General features: G+C 49.1%; 1 protein-coding gene across 1 annotated transcript in view; it reads right to left on the bottom strand.

The window, feature by feature from the left end:
- Positions 1 to 13,526, bottom strand: part of LOC125634734 (uncharacterized) — a 59,790-nt gene extending 46,264 nt beyond the window's left edge. The window contains exons 1-2 of the mRNA XM_048845841.2: positions 13,428 to 13,526; positions 2,522 to 2,695 (exon numbers count right to left, since the gene is read on the bottom strand). Of these exons, the coding sequence (XP_048701798.2) occupies positions 2,522 to 2,658 (137 nt within the window). The 5' untranslated portion in view covers positions 2,659 to 2,695; positions 13,428 to 13,526. The remainder of the gene's footprint in view (positions 1 to 2,521; positions 2,696 to 13,427) is intronic.
- Positions 13,527 to 15,477: the final 1,951 nt, after the last annotated feature.

Raw genomic sequence — 15,477 nt, 5'->3', positions numbered from 1 at the left:
CACGTGCGTAAGTCTTTTGCTGCTCCTGTGTGGCAAGCCAGGGTGTGAATTCCCAGCTTGCCGCGCAGTAACGCTTCCCAGGAGCAGTAAGCCAAGCTGCACTCCGGGGCTTTCACTGCACCGGAGCAGCATCCACGTAGGACGGAGCTGCATGGCCAGGTGGTGCACTGTAGATTCACATCTTGGCTTGCCACACAGTGACTTGCTGTGCACCAAACCCTTTGTGGTTTTGTCTCATCTGAAAAATGTTGCATTGCCCGTTAATCCCCCTTCACCCCTCCCCCTTGCGGAGCCCTCTGTGCACATGGTCAGGAGGAGCAGCACACAGGATATGCAGTGGCAGAGTGACCAGGCCCTTCCCTCCCCTGGCAGCCTTTCGATGTACGTGGGGCGCCTTTTCAAGCACACGACGCAGCCGACAAAAGTAGGCATACGATACTCACTTCCACACAGGGCGGAAACAGCTCCTGTCCCGGGGGGCTGGGCGTGGCTCCCCACTCCGTTTTTGCAACACTGGTGCAGTGTCACGTGTCTCCATAACCCCTTACTCTCTGTCACAATGCCACGCGCTCAGATTTGCCCCGGCCGCCCCTCTGTCATGATGGAGCTGGTGCCGTAACCCCGTGTGCCAGGGCGCAACAGCCGACTGCTCCCAAGCGAGCGTGGGGTGGGCTCGCTCGCCAACCCACCACCAGTGACCCCTCGCTCTGCCCCCCCCACCACCACTTGGTTTTAAGACCTGGCTCTGCCAATGAGGCTATACAGATGAAGTCCAACACAATACTAGCAGCAAGAGATGTACTGAGCCAGTGGTTCTCAGTCAGGGGTCCGGGGCCCCCTGTGGGGCCCGAACAGGTTTCTGGGGGTCCTCCAAGCAGGGCCAGTGTTGGACTTGTTGGGGCCCAGGGCAGAAAGCTGAAACCCCACCGCATGGTGCTGAAGCCTGGGGCCCTGAGCCCTGACACCTGGGGCTGAAGCCAGAGCCTGAGCAACTTCGCTTTGCGGGGGCCCTGTGGCCGGGGGCCCCGGACAATTGCCCTGCTTGCTACCCCTTAACGCTGGCCCTGGCTTTTATATGCAGAAAACCAGTTGCGGTGGCACAGGTGGGCCGTGGCGTTTTTATATCCTGTTGGGGGAGGAGGGGCAGAAAGAAAAAGGTTGAGGACCCCTGTTCGAAGCGACATGAAACCTGGGTAGTCGAATTCCCCTTCTGCCCTGTGAGCGTTATTGGCTAGAGTTAAATTGCCACACAAATGCTCTTTCCCTGCCATGTGTGTGAGCGGATGCCACCCAGTGGCCAATCTGGCAAAGCGCACCTCCAGGGGAGACATCTCACAGCACCATGGCACACAGTGTAGTTGAGAGACCAGCTGCACCCTCTCCAAACCGGCCCAGTGCCTGACCACAGCTCTGCTTCCTTCCCTGGAGTGAAGGGGAAGCATCTCTGTCCCTCTCATATGGTCCTTTCATCCCCTTCCCTCTACTTGCTCTGCCACAAACTTTACGGGACCCCCATTAAGGCTGATCTGTATTATCCTCAATCAGGCAAGGAGACTGGCATCAACAAATGCAAGGTGCTGTCTCTCTCTCCCTCATCCCCCTCCCCCCAGAGGCGCTGTCACATCAGACAGGGCGGTGAGCAGCCTAGCATGCAGATAAACGAAGACCCGTCAGAAATATCCAGCTCGCCACCTAGGCCTGATATTTGTGCTAGCTAGAAAATTAACGCTTTGATTCATCCATTGCTATGGCCCAATTTTTGCTGGGGTGCAGGAGGGGGAGTCACACTCCTTTACATGCAAATGCTCTTTGACCTGCTTATGTTCTCTGATCAACGTGTGCGGGATGCCTGGTCTATGCTAAAACAGGGCCCTGCTTTAACTGAATTGATCTAGAGCGTATTACGGACATGCTTAAACTGGTACATTTTTTAAATGGTTAGTAACCAAAGTAAGCTATCAGGTTTAAATGGATTTAAGAGCATCTCCACAGGAGTTTGCACCACCTAAACTAAATCTATTTCAAAACAACCCTTCAGTGAAATTGGTGCAACTCTGCATATAGACCAGACACTGGTGCAAAACCCATTTTCACATATTCATAGGTTAGGAACCATTGTTATCCTCTAACCTGACCTCCTCTATGGCACAGGCCTTGAATTAATTCCTGTTTGAACGAGAGCTTATCTTGATTTTAAAGTGATGGAAAATTCACCACAGCCCTTGATAAGTTGTTCCAGGGATTTTTAACAGTGAGGGGTAATTAATATCCACCTTATTTCCGGTCTCAAATTGTCTAGCTTCAATTTTGCACAGGCACAGTGTGTCAGCACCAAGGGGTTACAGCATGGAACTACATCAGCGTAGTCATACCAGTGCCAGTATTCCTAACCTCAACAAGCCCTTAGATTCCACTCTGAATTTGGTCCTTTGTCCCCAGGGCTGACAGCCCTGCCCAGCACCTTCCACCATGAATAATGAGAGCGAGCAAGAGTGAGAGATTTAGGAGGGAGAGCACCTACCTTTTAAAGGAGATGCAGAGAAGGAGCAGGAGAACTGTGAGCAGGACAGGGACAATGGATGCTAAACTCCATTGCAGCAGGCAAGAGCTGAAAGTGACTTTCGAATACTCTGGTCTCTCTGCCGAAGAGGGAGCCATACGGCCAGGTGGAAGGGAGGGTGGGGCAATAAAACCACTGAAAAAAGAAACACACAGAGCAAATAAAAATCACAAAGAATACCAACCTGTAACATTTGTATTATTCAGGTAGCCATGTGCATCAGAAGGAGGTGACATATGTTGTTTGTACAAGGGCGTGCTTGTATCTAAAGGTTCGTGTGGAGGTATGATGTGTAATATGTGCGTGTGTAGAGTTTAGGGAGGTGATGTGAGCTGGGGATTGGACTTTGGCAGTAGGTGAGATTCAGCTTTTCCCAGAATAAAGCTTTATTCTGAAGTGTTCCTGATTGAAAGGGACTCGGAACACACCCCAAGCCCAGCAGCAGGGTTTATGAAACCTACAAAGGTTTTATGAACCCTCCTGTAACAACCAGAGAAATGTTACAAGGGGTTATTAAACATCCGACACTGCAAGGGAGGAACACCAAATGAACAGCACCAAGTGCTAGAATATTGGAACCAGAAAGCAAAAATGATCAGCAAGCCCTTGACCTCAAGCCATATTCATCCTAAAGCTTCACTTCTGCCAGGCTGGCTGCCTTTCAGCTTGAGCGGGTTAGAAAAAGGTTGAACGAACAGTTTTGTCAGGAAATGCAGTTCTGCCAAAATCAAAACACTTCATGAAACTGACATGATTTTGCTAAAATTTTGTTTCAGAGTAAGAAAGGGGAAAGTCCTGACACCATCAAAATGTCCCGTTTTGACATTTTCGTCATGAAACATTTCAATTTTCCTTTAGAAAAGGACTTTTCTTTCTAAAGTTTTATTATAACATAATATGAAAAATAAAAATTAAAAAACTAGGGCTGTCAGACGATTAAAAAAATAATCTCAACTAATCACAGTTTTAATCGCACTGTTAATAATAGAATACCAATTGAAATTTATTATAGATATTTGGGGATGGTTTTCTGTATTTTCAAAACATTGATTTCAGTGACAACACAGAATGCAAAGGGTACAACGCTCACTTTATATTATTTTTTATCGCAAATATTTGCACTGTAAAAAGATTTAAAAAAAAAAAAAAAAAGGTCTACTTGCATTTGCCCGGCCTGCTATCTCACAGCCTTAGTTACTGGGGAAGCTGAAGTGCCTTATTAACGGATCGCTTCCTGCACAAGGCAGCCTTGGCCCCTTGGAGAAGTCTCCCTGTAGCTCCAGCACTCACCCCTGCCGTCACCAGGACACTATCTTAGCAGCTCTCCTAACTCTCACCCTGGCAGCACCACGATGCCCTCCCGGGCCACCGCAAGGGAACGAGCCCTGGATTGTGGAGTGGGAGGGAACAGAAATAGGAGGTGAGATTGTCCCACTCAGGGTCCCCTGTGGAATCCACAGGGGCGGGGGGGAAATCCTGCAAAGTGGGCAGAGACAAGGAAAGGAATAAAGCAGCAAAGGAAGGGGGTGTAAAGAGGTGACAAGACATCTAGATCAGTGGTTCCCAACCTTCTCTCTGCCATGGCAAACCTTGAAACTTTTAATTATTTTGTCTCCAAAATGATCTCGCCCTCTTATCGCCTCGGTCCAAGCTGTTTACCACCCTGGCCATTCACGTCATGCACTTTATTGTACAGCCTGTGAGGTGCATTTTCTGTCAACTCACAAGTTCACACCAAGATGCCAAATACAAAAATGAATTGTTTTATTATATGATGAACAAATAATACAGAAGTTGTACCAATCAAGAAACAACAGCTAAAAATATTATTATGTATCAAGACTTATTTTATTACCTTTTCATCTCTGAGGCACTTCTTTCGTATGGCCCCTGCTGCAGGAGTTCTCACCTCCACATCTCCCTGTCCCCTGCCCAACAATGAATTCTGCCCCCAAACCTCCAAATCAGTCCTGTGGCCCCAGTCTCCAAATCAGTTCTACCCTGCAGCCCCCCATCAGTTCTGTCCTTACCCTCCACCTGTCCAGCCCCCACCTGACCCCAATGCTGCTTCCACCAGTACTGCCCCCCCGGGTCCACCCCCTCACCCCCAGCTCCCACCCCAATTCAGCTCCCCTGCCTGCCTGCCAGCCTCACCTCCTGAGGGGCTGCAGCAGGGTCCCCGCTCCTCTTCCAGGCTGGGGAGGGGCAACTCCAGGGGATCTTCCCCCCACCCCTGGCTGCAGGGGGGGGGAGCGGACCCATTGCTCACAGGAGAGGGAGATGGAGCTCTGATTGGTTGCTCTGCCACTGGAAGAGGAGGAGGGGCAGTGAGGCAGACGGCCAATCGGAAGGCAGCTTCCCCTCTTTCCTTTCCCACCCCCACCCTGCAGGACTCAGATTTGCTATCGTAACCTGGCTTTGGGGGATGGAACGTGATGCGTGCATAATATTGGAAAGGGGCTTCGTCCCAGAGAGCAAAAGTACAGCCTGGGATCCGGCTCCAACACTCATTAAAATATAGAAGGGAAGGGTGTTTTTGTTCTCGCTTGTGGTTCTTCAAAAAGATGACACGGCACACTGACCTGACACCCACAACACTGCGCCATGGCACACGGTTTGGGAAACACCGGCATCAACCTTTACAGCAGGGCTCTCCTCCTGACTTTACCTCACACTCCCCATGTGACCTTGGGCAAGTCCCTTCCCTTCACCGTGCCTCAGATCCCTATCTGTGCCATGGAGGGAATCACACTTCTCTCCTCTCTCTGGGGAGTCGGGAGAATGAATGGACGTTTGTAAAGCGCTCCAAGAGCCCTATATTTAAAGGCACTTCGAAGGAGTGCCGATGACTATTTCCAGTGTTCAGTGCTTGGGCCTGCGACCCCTCTCTTGTGCCACTCCACGTGCCTGGAATAGTTGCCCCCACCACCCTCCATCTCTGGGAAGAGCCTTTAAGAACATACCTATGCCATGAACCAGTCAAGCTGCACTGGCCCCACCCTGTTGCTCTGTGTATGATCTGTCTGGTCTTGTACTGTTTGTATTCAGTCAGAGCTAGCTCTTTCCGAGCAAGGGCTGGGTTACCTGTTTAGCTGCAACCTTCTCCTGTTCAACACGGTGTTCACTAATAATGAAACCGAGCTAAAATACAAGAGAAATGAAAGCAACACGTCCTTTCCAGCAGCATGAACTGTATGGAATGTGCTGAGACAGTGATGGATTGAGCCGAAACTGGACTCGGCCCAATAGACCCAACAAATCACAGTGCTCCTGGCTCTTTTTCTGTGGCTGCTTCCGGCTCCCCATTCTCAGGAGAGATCCAGCACACTCTGACAGTGCCCATCCCTCTAACATTAGTGGGCGGGTGGGAGGGGGGCCTCTCAGTTTAGATCTCCATGTATCCTCACCTTAATCCAGCCCTGCATTTAGATGCCACCTGGAAATAGACAGGGTAAGGATGGGGGGAAAGGACATTCAGAGCCAGATCCACAGTTGGTGGAGCCCTGTTGCCTTCCCCAGCTAAGGATCAGACCTTCTGTTCCTAATTTCCAAAATTAGGGAGGAAAAAGACAACCAACGATTTCCCAAAAGAAACATTTGCTGCTGCCCCGCCCCCCGAAACTGAGTTCTCAGCCTCATGAACCAGGGTATTGCTCTCTCCCACCAGAAGCTGAAGGGGCTTCACTAAAATCAGGCAGATTTCGCTCCTTCCCAGAAAGAAATTAAAGTTCCCTTTTTAAGATGACAGACTAAGAAAACTGGCCCTCAATCCGCACTGGAAAAATATCTGAGACCCTTGTTCCTTGGGTGGAGTAACAGATGGATTATATTAGCATAAGTAGCCCTGAGAGAATGGTAAAATTTAGTAGAAGAATTTGTTACTTTTCAAAAAAAATAAACAAACCCCAAACCCTGGAGCAGAGGGGACAAAGATGAGACTCCCAGAGAAGCAGCCGCAAGATCCACGTGGTCCCGGGAAACAACAAACAGGATGATCCAGTTTTGCTGAGCCTGACTCACCAGAGAGGCTTGCATTGTTTTCAGCTGCACTGGCGTGATTTATTTCAGTTCCTCCTGGTTTTGACTGGCCTCAGATTGAGACGCTTGGAGCAAAGAATCTAAGACACATACCAGCATTGCTGTGTTCCAGCTGATCCTTCACCAGCTTAGCCTGGGACCCTGAGTCTTGGCAAAGGCAGTTGATTGACAGAGATTTAATGTCTCCTCTCTGCTGCATTCATGCTCCCTGGAAGCTCTTGCAGGCAGGGACGCCGGCTATTGCTCAGCACATCTATGTTTGTACAGGGCTACCACCTTGTGTATTCATGGTGACATAGAAACAAAGTGATGATAATAATGGGGCCGACTTCTTAGACATTCTCAGGCCTCACACCTGCAAAATGAGTTAGCACAAGTGATGTTGCCCTTACAATTGTGTCTATATGGCGACAGGTGGTACTGCAGCACGGTAGATATACCTGCGCTAGCTTTAATCTAGGAACAGAAGTGGGCTAGCTGCCCAAGTGCAAGCCTGCTGGGGACCTATTTGGGTTGCTAGCCTGTGCTGAAGCCCATGCCTCCATGTCTACAGTACTGTTGTTACCAGTGCTAGTTAGATTCAAGCGAGGGCAGGTCTGCCTACCTGTTGGCACATCATTGACTGCTGCATAGACATAACCTTAGTGGCTAGGGACCACGAATCACAGTATGCAGGGAATGCTTCTTTAGCTCAGCTGGTAGAGGCCTTTGGCGCGTAAGGGCTCAAGGCCCAACTTTGGGATGGAGTTTGGGGAGTTGACATGCACACTTACCTGCAGCACGTATATTTGTTACGGTATAATATCCCCAAAGCTCACCACGCTTGTTGGCACTCTCAGCCAGGAGGCTAAGGCCTGAATTCACCACAGAGACCAAACTCCTAGGACCGCACTGGAGGGACTTCTTTCAGAGCAGCGTGCAGGCGGCAGGGTGGTGCCCCTCACCCGAGGGAGGTAACGGGGGCCAAGGGGAAATGCGCCAAAATGGTCTGAATTCTTCCTGGAATGGCTCATTCAAAGAGCAGTGATGGGAAAGAGAGTATCTCCACTGCAGAACCCCTGCCTTGTGGAGTCCCACAAGGATGATTTCTCTCCACGGTCCTTTTCAACCTCTTCACACAACTGATAGGTCAATTGGTCAGATGACACTCACTCAAGCGCCAGTAATATGCAGATGAGACAAAGTTGTTCCTGTCCTTCACCACAAACGACCATGCCACTACCATGAAGACGGCCCAGTGCTTGGCCGAGATCAGCTCATGGATGAGCAGCTGGCTGAAGCTGAACTGAGGCAAGACAGGTGAGGATGGTGGGCAGAGGGAAGTATTTCGAGGAGTTTGCAGCCATGCTGCAATTGTCTGTGGTTGAAGGCACCTACTCTCAATTGGTCAGTTCAGGCCATACTTTAGGAGTACTCTTCAACTCTTGCCGACACTAAGGTCTGATATAGCAGCAACCACAAATACTAATTTCTATCAGCTCTGGTTGTCTAGGAAGCTCTGACCCATCCTGATGGATGATGACCTGGACTTGAGCACACCTTTGTCAATGCTTGGTTGGACTACAGCAATGCAGTATACCTGGGCATGAAGCCTTCAGCACTTAGGAAATCCCAACTAATTCAGAACTCTGCAGAGCGTCCGTTCAGCAATACGGACGACCGTGAGCACATTGCACATCTGCTCTCTACACCAGCATCCTGGAGATTTTGGGATCAAATTCAAGGTCTCGCTTCTTAGCTTCAAAGTGCTCCTGGGTGCAGCCTATTTAAAACAGCCGAAAGCTCCAGGATGAAGACCCTGCTTAACAACTCTGCTCCCCTGGCACAATGGAACTCTCAAAAATATGGGAGCAGCTTGTCTGTGGAGGAGACAGAATGTTCTCAGGGGCTGGTCCGAGCCTGTGGCATGAACTCTCCCAGGAACTATGGACCACCACAAACCTCACCACTTTCCACTCCAAGTGCAAGGTACTTTTTTGGGACCTTGCTTTCTCTAACAAATACAGAGCAGTGGGTATATTTAAAACAAAAAAATCCAAAAACCTAAAGCCCCCACCAAAACAAGACATTCCAGTGTATGTATTTCTCCCCTTGGGGAGAGGATGAGAGAAGAAACAACAGGTGACAAGTGCTTAGGCACAATGGTTAATGTACCAACTGGGAAGCGCTCAGATGCTATAGTGATGAGCAATGAAGATGGTGTAAGAACCTAGATAGAATAGAATGGAGGATTTGCATCATCCATTCATATTATACCTACTCTGAGTACCTTGGGGGCTTAGCTCTCCAGCGTCTACAGTCTGGAACCTTTCACCAGCACTGAATGCACTTAGAAACAATATGATTCTCCAATTCCCTAGGCCTCTGTAGAATTTCCTCTCTGAACCTTTACAAATTAGAGAACCCTAAGAAAACAATATCTCATTTTCTTCCTAATGATATGTGGTCTAGCTACTCAAGCAGAGAGCAAAGCTTCTTGACTTAAAACACCACACCATAGGGAAAATTGGCCATCTAAATTTAGTCTCTAGAGGAGATCTCAACAGCTACAAAGCACCTGCCCTCAAATACCGGAAAGAGATCATTAATCCACTGTTAGTCATCCTGGCTGATCACTCGCTACGGAAAAGCGCTGAATGTCCTCAATGCCAATAATTGCCAAGGGCGCACTGCAGGAATAGACCCCAAGTGCGGAAGGAAGGTTAACCTGAAGAAGGCTGGACTTGCACTTAAGGCACTGGATGGGGACTGAGGAGGTTGGGGTCCAATTCACAGCTCTGCCACAGACTTCCTGTGTTACCTTGGTCAAGTCACTTAAGCTTCTAACTCCCACTGATTTCAATGGAAGTCAGGAGCCTAACTATCTAAAAGGATCTAAGCCAGTCTGTATTTTAGTTCCTCATCTGTAAAATGGGGATAATACAACTTCCTTTCTCTCAGTTTTTGTTCATCATATCTGTTTAGACTGTAATCTCTTTGGGGCAAGGGCTCTCTCTTTCTAGGGGTGAGTACAGTGCCTTGCACAATGGGACCCCAATTTATTATTTCAGATAATGACAGAAGAGCGCATCATAGTCGTGTCAATTGCAATATACTTATTGGTCAGAAACACTGTGTTATGGGGTCTGAGGCAAGGGTTGGGATCCAGGAATTCTTGGCTTCTAACCCTAATGTGCTGTGTGATCATGGCAAAGTCTCTCCACTTTTCTGAGACTCAGTTTTCCCATGAAAAAAATGAGAATAGTAATTATGAACTACCTCAGGGTGATTTGCAGAGCCCCGCGCGGATACAAATTTTGTATCATCTGGTCGGCAGTCGTGGCCTGTGGATATAAAGCAGATATCTGCAAATTTGCAGGGCTCTAGTGATTTGAGAATTGTTTCATTAATGCTTGCAAAAGGGTTTGGAAGCTGGGAAATACTACATGTCATTTCAGATTCCTATTTCCCTTCTTCATTAGGGGAGGTAGTGTAGCCTAGTACACTGGACTGACCAAGCCACTTCATCGCATTGTGCCTCAGTTTCCCCATAAGGTGGGGATAATGATACTGACTGTAAAAGTGCTATATGATCCCTGAATGAATTGCACTACAGAAGAGCTTTATATTGTAATTAAGGAGAGCTGGTCTAGTCACTTTTTTCTGCATTTCTACTCTATCCAAGAAACATTAAAGAAAGCTCATCTCACAAACCACTTAGATGGGTAAAGTGCTTGCAGAATAACTCAGGTACTTCCAGCATCTAAACTGCAAATGAGATGCAAAATCCTCACTTGACAGGCTGGTGATCACATTAAGTTATATTACGGACCAAACTGAACATTCAGAATGAAATCTGCATCCCCACCGCTCACTGAGCTCATCCTTATTAATAAAGAGCCATAGGGATTAGAGGTGTGAGAGACACGGGAGGCTGGTCTTATAGTACAGACGGGCAGAGAGCACTAGACAGGTTGCTCCTAGAGAACACGCCAGGACTTTCTGCATCTCAGACACCTTCTAAGAACAGGAGAGGAATATGTTAAGGCAAAAGACAGACACGGAATACGGAGCAGTCATCAAGGATCCAAGACAGCTCACAGTGGAAACAGCAGGAGCTTCTGCCTGGTGAACGAGAGAGAAGCTCTGAGCACTGAAGAAAACCAGATTCCTGATCGAGCGGCACAAACAGAAAGGTGCTGTCTAACTGCAGAGATTGGCTAGCTCGGGAGGAAGTGGAAAAATATGGACCAAGATTTCCAGGAATAACTAGTGGATCTGGGTGCCCATCAAGACAAGGTCCTTACACAGGGCTGGTGAAAAATCAGACCCCTTTAAGGTGTCATATTGGAGCACCCAAAATCCCTTGCCACTAATGAAAAATCTTGGCTGCAAGATATGTCTCTCTTACAGCCTAGTTACTCACCGCAAGTGGCCTGTTCTCAAAGAGAAGCAGCTGGGGAACAAGAACCAAGAAGGAAGTGAAGAGAAAAAGTAATAGCAGCTGGTGGGTAAAGAATTGATAACAGCCAGGGGTGGGGACACTAGTCAGTACCAGGAGCAGTATGCTTCTTTTCACCAGTGGTCTGGGGGGCACACACCAATGTAACGGGCTTGATGGGGCAGTGCTAAACCACAAGAAGCTGTTCAATAGGCATTATGCACCTAGCGTAGACAGATTAGCTGATCACAGCCGATCTTAGGCCATGGCCAGCTAACACATATTTAAAGGCTCCTGTGGGAGTTTGCCAAGGCAGTTTTAAAGGCTTTTAAAGCTGTTAAGGTGTGTCTGAGTGAGGTACCAAGTTGTGTTTTAAAAAACCTACTAGCTACCAGATTTTCAAAAACAACCAATTTTTCTAGCCTACAGAGGACCAAAGTTAAATCTGATTCACCAGGAGGGAAAATTATTTTTATTCAGATTGCTTACAACTCATTGTTCTGCCTCTACCTCCCACACCTATTTAACTCAAACACAAGAGAAACACTTGGGAGAAAGGTCTCTGTTAAAGATCCAATCCTTTCTCCCCTTCACAACTTCTTCAGTGAAGGGATGAGAAAGCTCCCAAGGAAATCTTGACCACCAGATGGGAGACAGGAGTTGTCACTGGTACTTCTACAGAGGAAAAAAAGCCCAGAGAAAACCCATTAAAAAACACCCCCCACACTATTTTTAGAGAACCACCAAAGTTTCAGGCCTTCTTTATGCTTCATAAAGCAGCACAAGAGGAGCCCAAGCTAAATCCCTCCCCCCACACCTCAAGTCACCTTGAAGGGTGCTTGCCAGAAACCGTCTGCCAGCCTGATCCAATGGTTAGGACACTGAGCTGACATTCAGGAGACCTGTGTTCTAATCCTCACTGCCACCTTGTTGGTGATCTTGGGCAAATAATATTCCCTCCCTGGGCCTGTGTTTCCCTCATCCCCGCACTGCCTGTTGTGTATTTAGAATGCAAGCTCTTTAGGGCAGGGATAGGCTATCACTGGGTGCTTGCCCAATGCCCAAGTACTAATAAAGTCAGAGAGGGCCCGGCCCAGAGATACCAGGCGCCAAATATTCCCCATCACATTAGTCCCTCAGTGATTTGTCTCCCTCCCTTAGGGACACAAAAGCAGTCTGGTAGGAGACACCAGCCACCTCTCTTCCTGACTTGGGCTCCCAGGTTCCCCCACCCCACGCCTTGCATGTAACTCAGATCTCCTCCCAGTGTGCAAACGGGGGATTCTGCCATCCCCTCGCGTCGCAATTCCTGGCCACCTCCCCACCAGTCCCCATGTCACTTCATAACCACCCCCTGAACACCCCCATTTTCCCCACAACCCCCCAGGCCACTTCACAACCACCCCTCCCCCCATACCACTTCATAACCATGGGGAAACCACCCCTCTGAACCCCCACACTCTCCCCAGAACAACCACCCCTCCCCCCATACCACTTCATAACCATGGAGAAACCACTCCTCTGAACCCCCGCACTCTCCCCAGAACAACCCCCCAGGCCACTCCCTAACCACCCCTCTGAAACCCCTGCCACGCTCCCCACACACCCCCATGCCACTTTATAAGCACCACCCCCAGACACTCCATCTCCCACACCCCCCATGCCACTTCATAACCACCCCTCCCCAATGCCTACTTCATAACCACCCCTCCCAGACACCCCATCCCCCACATCTCATGCCACTTCATAACCACCCTGCTGGTGCCCCCCACATCCTCCCCACTGCACTTCATAACCACTGTCCTCCAAACCAACTCCCTGCAATTCCATGAGCTCCCCACTTTTACAGAGCCATGCCCCCTTCTGCCAGCAACTCTGAGCTCCCCCTGCATCTAGCCTGGAGACCCCCAAACTCTGCAACCCATTTTCACACACCCCTGGACCTTGCCTGTCCCCACTTCAAACCCACAGGGAGAAGCCCCGCCTTGCCTCCTGTTCTCCCCTGTCTGAGCAATGCAAGGCGGCAGCTTTAATTCCAGGAGGAGGGAGGGGAACCTTCCCAAGGCACAACTCCTGCAGGAGAGCAGAGGAAGAGGGCCCCCCTGGGGAGCACAAGGGGCTCACTAAGGGATATGGGGCAGGCTATCCCTTAGGAGAGCAAAGGGACTTCCCATGGGAGAGAGTAGATTGCTGCTGCCCACAACTCAGGGACAGCAGAGGAGCCCTGGGGAAGAGAAGGGGGCAGGAGTCACCCCTATATCCCACCAGGGAGAGCAGGGTGCCCCATGCTGGTTTTCCCCAGGGCAGTGCAGAGGGAAGCCCCAGGGGAGAACACACAGCTGCTATCTCCACCCTTATTCCCACTCGCTTCTCCCAGAACAAATTTTCTGTGAGCACAAAGCCACTCACCACAAGGAGAAGCAAGTCCCTGGCTCAAAGTCTCCTGCAGTCCCAAGGCAGGGGCTTCCTTCTCTGTAGGGAAACTTTCTCCCAGCTGTGAGCTGCCTTCCCCCAGCTGCTCTAAACTTTGACCAGGAGCCTGTGGGTGGGTGGGTAGCTGCTGGCTCAGAAACTTCCTGGTTGTGCAGAGTCAGCCAGGGCACAGAGCAAAGACATCTGCCAAAACCAACAGATCCACCTGTGGCTATACAGGTAAAAGGGGCCCAGATGGAGTCCACCCAGCATGGGCAGCAGCCATGGGCCCATAATGGGGCACAAAGGAAACTAGGGATGGACAAAGTACCCATTTTAAAGAACTGACCCAACCCTTTATATTGACCTATCCACCCAGCAAGCCCCCTTTTCTGTAGAGAGGGGTCCAACCAATCCTCAGGGCCGGATTAACTCTCCTGTGGGCCTGGGGCTATTAGATTTTGTGGGGCCCCTGTATACAAGTCTTTTTCCTAATTTAAAACAAAATTTAAAACAATTATGGCATTGAGGCTATTAATGCTATACTAAACTTGCCTTTTAATTAACATAGAGCTGTTCTGTGGTTACATTTCAGTCTTAAAACATGTAGAATATAGTTAAGTTAATTCAAGCCTACTTCTTACCTTAGAACAGCTGATATATTAGTTTCTTTCTGGGAGGGAGTTTGGGTGCAGGAGGGGGCTCCAGGCTAGGGCAGAGTGTCGGGGTGCAGGAGAGGGTGAGGGGTGGGGGCTCAGGGGCCGCAGAGATGTGCCAGCAGCCGCCTGCTTCCAGGAGTGACATGGGGCATGGCATGCAGGCAGCCTGCCTGAGCCCTGCTGCTCCAGGGCCCCCCCTTAGCCTGGGACTCTGGGCTTCAGCCCCTAAAGCTCCTGCATTAATCCAGCCCTGCCAACCCCCCCCTCCCCCGATCTGAACACCCCAGAACTTTGGGGGGGCACATAACTGAAATTCAAACCCAGATGAGGGTCTCAGTTCTGCCACTTGCTCCAGTCTTTGCAGTGGGCTGAATCATCAGTTGAGATCTATGTGTCCGTATTCGGTTCTGAGCCTTAGATGGTTCCCCTGCAGCTCTGCTGGGGGGGGGACAGGGTTCATGACCACAAGGTATCAGTGCTTAATTGGTACCAGGCTGAGCCCCGGCATCTCTAGGCTTGGCAGTTCCTAGCCCCGGCACCTCTGGCCCTGCTCCATCAGTTATGAATGTAAAAAAAAAAAAAAAAAAATTGCTTGGACCTCCACATCTCTTTCATTACAAATTAAGCACAGTAAGACACCCCCCAGAGACTTCCCCAGAGCTGCTTCAGTCTCCCAGCATCGCATAGAGAAGCTCATCACAGCATTCCAGCCACAACCTCATGCTGGGGGTCTAAGCAGGGTGGCTGAGTATCCTGAAGCTCCAGCATAGGAAGAATGGTTTTCCCCCAGCCCTACTAATGGGTTTGTGTAAAGAATAATTATTAGGCCTGATTGTCCATTGTCTTGCAGCTTGTGCTGTCATTGACACCTGTACAAAGTAAGGGTTAAAAAGCATCAGACCTGAGTGCTAGCATCCGACTCTCACTTTATACAGGTGTATATGATTACACAAGGCAATAGAGACTTAGCCCTGTTTTATAATCCCGGGAAACAGACCGATCTTTTTGCATTCCTCACTCAGTTAATCATTGCAGTTTGTACACTCTAAAAAAATACCAAGCAGGCTGGGAAAGTCATAGATTCCAAGGCCAGAAGGAAGCATTGCGATAATCTAATCTGACCTCCTGTAGAATACAGGACAGAGTACTTCCCCAAAATAATTTCTAAGGCAGATTTTTCAGCAAAACATCCAGTCTTGATTTAATTGTCAGTGATAGAGACTCCACTGCAACCCCTAGTAAAAGGTTTCAATGTTTAGTTACTTTCACCCTTACAAAAATGTCTGTCTTATTTCCAATCTGCATTTGTCTAGCTTCAACTTCCAACTGCTGGATTGTGTTATACCTTTCTCTGTTAGATGGAAGAGCCCATTATCACATATTTGTAA

Source organism: Caretta caretta, chromosome 3 (genome assembly GCF_965140235.1).
Source record: "Caretta caretta isolate rCarCar2 chromosome 3, rCarCar1.hap1, whole genome shotgun sequence".
Lineage (NCBI taxonomy): Eukaryota > Metazoa > Chordata > Testudines > Cheloniidae > Caretta > Caretta caretta.
This window is presented reverse-complemented; position numbering and strand designations above follow the sequence as displayed.